The 4,930-nt window shown below is 40.4% G+C and overlaps 1 protein-coding gene across 1 annotated transcript; it reads left to right on the plus strand.

The window, feature by feature from the left end:
* The first annotated feature begins 205 nt into the window (after nucleotides 1-205).
* Nucleotides 206-3,170, plus strand: dmrt2b (doublesex and mab-3 related transcription factor 2b). Its single transcript, XM_037674536.1, has 3 exons — nucleotides 206-562; nucleotides 1,567-1,669; nucleotides 2,335-3,170. The coding sequence occupies exons 1-3, from the start codon at nucleotides 206-208 to the stop codon at nucleotides 3,168-3,170; spliced, it is 1,296 nt and encodes a 431-aa protein (XP_037530464.1).
* The last annotated feature ends 1,760 nt before the right edge of the window (nucleotides 3,171-4,930 follow it).

Genomic DNA, 4,930 nt, shown 5'->3' on the forward strand with positions numbered 1-4,930 from the left:
GGTTGGTGCAGGACACCCCACATGTAGTCCAGGTTAGTTCTCAGACTCATAGCAGGTGATGCATTTAAATTAGAGCTTCATGAAAGTTCGTGTGGTCTTGTGGCATAAATAAATTTTATTTTAACATTGTTTTCTTATTCTAGCATCTGTGCCATGCGTCATTTGTCAACAAAGCGGATTTAAAGTGGAACTCTTTTTGTCACAGATGTCCCTTCAGATGGGAGGCCCGCAGCTGGAGACAACAACAAAAGTAAAGTCTGAGAAAGTTTGTGACATGATGCGTCCTGACGGCTGCTCCGGAGACCAAGGAGGGGAGAACAAAGTGGCCTTGTCCCCTGGGGGCCACCAGCAGAAAGCGCGCAAGATGACCCGCAGCCCCAAATGTGCCCGCTGTCGAAACCACGGCGTCGTGTCGTGTTTGAAGGGCCACAAGCGCTTCTGCCGCTGGAGGGACTGCCGCTGCGCGTGCTGCCTGCTGGTGGTGGAGCGGCAGCGCGTCATGGCGGCGCAGGTCGCGCTCCGGCGGCAGCAGGCTGCGGAGGGGAGGAGAGCGCAGGGACAGGTCAGTCAACCCCGGGGGCAGGGAGACACAAAGCAGGCTCGGGTAGGTGGCAAATATTGCAGAATGGGAACACTGGTGCAGGAAATTAAAATGTTGTGAATGGAAACCCGGATTGAGAAGGTTTAACAAAAGCCATCCTTCATAAAGAATAAACACAAATAAGATGGCCACGATTAAAATAATATCTGGAAATTGGAATTCACAACCTATAATACACACTGGATTTTTTTTTTTTTTTACTGTTTTTTTTTAATAAACTATGTCTGATATGATGAACACATGATGATCAAGGGTTTTATACAGAAGGCAGTGAGCAAATGACAGGAAAATATGTGAAGACATAAATAAACAGTAATTAAAACAATTCCTGTGAGGTATAAGATCAAATAGTGAGAATATCACAGTACATGTCCAGTAAGATTACATAAAAATTAGTCGTCTTTATAAATAAGTAGGTAAAGGGCTTAATACCTGGTTCTATTTTCATAATTTATATGCAGTTGGGGTTTATTTTATCAATTTCAATGAAGTATTAAACGCTGAAAAATGATTTATTGCTCTATGTTTCTCTGTGTGAAAGGAGCTACCAGATTATATTTAATTTCAGTCAAGTCTTAATCTGCTAAAAATCTAATGAGAGATGATTGTGAAAAGTGAAAGAGTAGCACAAAGAAAATAATCACTTAAAACATGAAACAACTCCATTTTATCATACAGACCATCTTCAAAACAAACGTATCTTATTTTGGTTTAAATTATGTTAGAACAAAAGCAGAAATTAGTCTGTAGCCAAAAACACATTATAAATGCTATAATGTCAATGATGAAATTTCCATGCAAATTATCAGATTTATATCAAGTGGTAGAATTTTTTATTTTTTTCCCCACATTTCTACACACATCTTACATAAAGTAATCATTCCATTTAATTGGCCCCAGAAGGGTGTCTCTGTAAAAAGTCATTATGTACAAATGTCTGACTCTTGTTCGCCCATTTCTCTCAGGGCAAAAGGGGGGTCAAGTGTTCAGCTCCACTGAGGAGAACAGCCTATCGGTGTTTTAGCAGAGCAGCCGAGTCAAGCATCGTGGCTAAGAGTCTCCCGCAGGGTAAAGTTTAATTTACACCTCATTTCTTATTCACGTTCTCCTTTTCACCCAGACTCTGTTAAAATGTGAATTTCTGCAGAAAGCTCTGTCTGTGCTTTGTGTTGCTGAAATTGATTCATCACACTTTTTTTCCAACTTTTCTTGGGAAGGAATCAGTTTGTCAGAAAATGTAGCTATTAGCAGGAAAAACCCAACGTGTCTTATTTATTCTAACTGCAGCCAACGACTCGGAAGGTGCTCGGAAAGGCGTGCTGTGTTGACGTGCAGCTTCTGTAATTGCAGCAATGTTTAAATGGTTCTGCTCTGCATCTCCATGTCTCCCTTAATTACACATAAGACGCCATACTTAATTTGAGTAAACAAACCCAAACATTGCACAGCAACAAGTCACTATTATAATTTAGATTGCATATTAATACATGCTAGCTTAGAGTTAGCGCTTGCAAGCGTTGACTACTTTATAAACCTCCGAGTCGTCCTGCACTCCCAGCCAATTGAAAATGACAACGCTAACCAACTACATAATCACAACAATAAACAGTAAAGCATTCAAACAAAAACAAAGCAGTTAATTAGTTGAAATGCTACAATTAGCGCTATTAGCTACAAAATGATTACAGAAATGAAGGTGTAACAGCACGTTGTGGCTTTCCTCCCATGTTCAGGGTTTAAACCTCAGATGTCTCCAGACTATGGCGCATCCAGCTGGTCAAAGCAGCCGCAGCGTCACCAAACGCACTTCCCGTGCCCCTCAATCAGCGCTCGCATGAGGAAGAGACGAGCTTTTGCAGACAAGGAGCTGGAGAATGTGATGCTGGAGCATGAGCTGAGGCAGCGAGAGCTGAAGAACGACTTCTCTGCTCTCATCCCTTTACTTCACCCCCCACCTCTGCCCGTCTCCCCTGGCCTCCAATGCTGCAACAAGGACTCGTCCTCTGCAGGGACATCCAGCTGCGTGCCCGTATATAAATATAAGCCTCTTTGTGAGTGCGGCCTCCAGTTTTATGAGCTCTTCCACCTAAGGAGCAGGTCCTCCACAGGAGGTGACTATAATGACATTTTGTTATGCCAAAGCCATGTGCAACATGTAGAGGATAAAGAAGTGCAGAATAGCTGGAAACACTGTGGGAAGAAACACCAGACGGAGCTCATACCTCTGCCGTCACAACAAAGAGTCAAAAATGATGTCAACACGTTGCCACATGTGGGGTTTGTCAAACCAAGCTCCAAACAGACAGAAATGATGGATTCAGAAGGCTATTCAGACACCACAGCCTCTATTTTAAGATCAGACCAGAGCGTTCTGACTGAGTCAGACATACTTGCACATAACAGGACTTTTGAGGCCAGAACTGTGGCAGCTCAGGGTTGGACTGCAGACCCTCGATCCAGCCAGTCAAGTCCTCATGCAGACTCTGAGGAGAGTCCTCAAAGCAGCTCAGTAAGGACCCCTGCTGTGAGGCCCCTGCCTTTCTCTGTAGAGGCTCTGCTGAGAGCCTGACAGACAAATGGAAAGCAGACTTTACTGCACTTTGTTATGTATGAACTGAAATTTAAGGCTTCACATGTGATAAATGCAACTTTGTATACACATTTTGTGACATAAAGTATTATTTAAGAGTTTATAAGAATGTGCATTTTACAATTTTGTACGAATTACAAAAATAATAAACAAACTATGTTAATATTTTACTCAGTATGTATTTTTGTACGAGTCTTCCTAATAATTCACTACTTATATATTGCCATCCTCCTGTGCAGTGCAATAAAAAAAAATAAAAAAAAGAACTGAATCACATTTTCATCATTCATATTTGTTCATTTATTTAAATAATACCACAGAACAAACAAAAAAAGTAAAGTGTGTTTCATTGTTTTTCTATATGGTCCAAATGTGAATATTTGTTTTTAGAGCTGCTGCTTAAAAATGTTTGTGCCTGGATATGCATCTTTTCTGTTTTTTGTAAGTTTATGTTCATTCATAATAATTATTACCTTAATAAATAAGCAATTACTTAATTATTACCTAATTAAGTCATGTCCAGAGGCCCTGACTTAACTTTGTTAGATTTTTCTTCCTGGATTATTGAGCATGCATCAGGCTATTCATTCATAACAATTAAGTTTGTTACTGTGATTTCATGATTTTAAACTCCTTATTACTTAACATACAGTTTTATATCTTAAGGCACTTTTTTCCCCCAAGGCTAAGAGATGTGAAAATCACCAAAAGGGTGAGCCAGCGACCGAGCGTTGCCGTGGCGACATTGTTCTTCACCGTCTGCAGAGCTTGACGCCAGTTGAGTTTGTTTGAACACGCATTTGATCGATATCCACTTTCTTACTTTTTCTCTCCTCCAGTTTGTTCCCCCCTTCTTTGTAATCTTACAAAGATGAAGGTCAGATACTTTTGACAACTCTGGACCTTGTGGCGTCAACACTGATGGGATAAGGCGATCTTTGCTTACGAACGTCTACCAGCATATCGGCGCTCTTTTCTCCTCATCTTTCCACATACAGACAAAAAGTGCAAGATTGGCACCAAGAGAAGAGATGTTTTTCAATCATAAAGCACATGTATTTGTTTTTAAATACTATTTATGTCATTTAAATGTAAAAACATAGCAGAAGGCAAACAGCAGTTTTCTTCATGATATAAAAAGTACAGGCTTATTTGAATTACATTAAAAGCAGGAGCCAACTTATCCTTATTTGACAGGAATATAATTAAAAGTTATAGCATTTACTTTTCTTGTGCTTAATTTTTGAAGTATACTTGGTGAGAGTAGCAGTTGAAAACAGCCACCCTGATCTAAGAAGCCTCTCATGTTATATGGGATTCATCCAACAGAGATTAGCTGTAGTGATCTGCGCTTCTTGATCAGCTGATTTTTCTTTGAATCGTTCATTAGAGTTTTGAGAGCCAGGAAGGACAAGGGCTGTCGTCAGGTTCAGATCCGATTGCTGACAAAGCGGTGTCAACAAGCTAAAACACGTTTCTGAATTCATAACGGCTCCAAAATGTCTCCTCAGTTCCAGTTGTCACCCTCTTTGTGCATTCATGATTTTTTGTTTGCTCATTTCTACTCCAGCCCAGATGATTTCACTCATTTGTGGCAGAAACGTTCTGCTTATTTTCATCTTACAGACATTTTCAGCTGCAGAAATGATGGGAAAGATTAGAAAAAAATGGAAGAGATGAAGGAGACTTGACAACGAGCCAGGCAACATGTTATCTGGGCTGAAGACCTTCTAAGTCTA

This window comes from Nematolebias whitei, chromosome 3 (assembly GCF_014905685.2).
Source record: "Nematolebias whitei isolate Nwh7 chromosome 3, NemWhi1, whole genome shotgun sequence".
Taxonomy (NCBI): domain Eukaryota; kingdom Metazoa; phylum Chordata; class Actinopteri; order Cyprinodontiformes; family Rivulidae; genus Nematolebias; species Nematolebias whitei.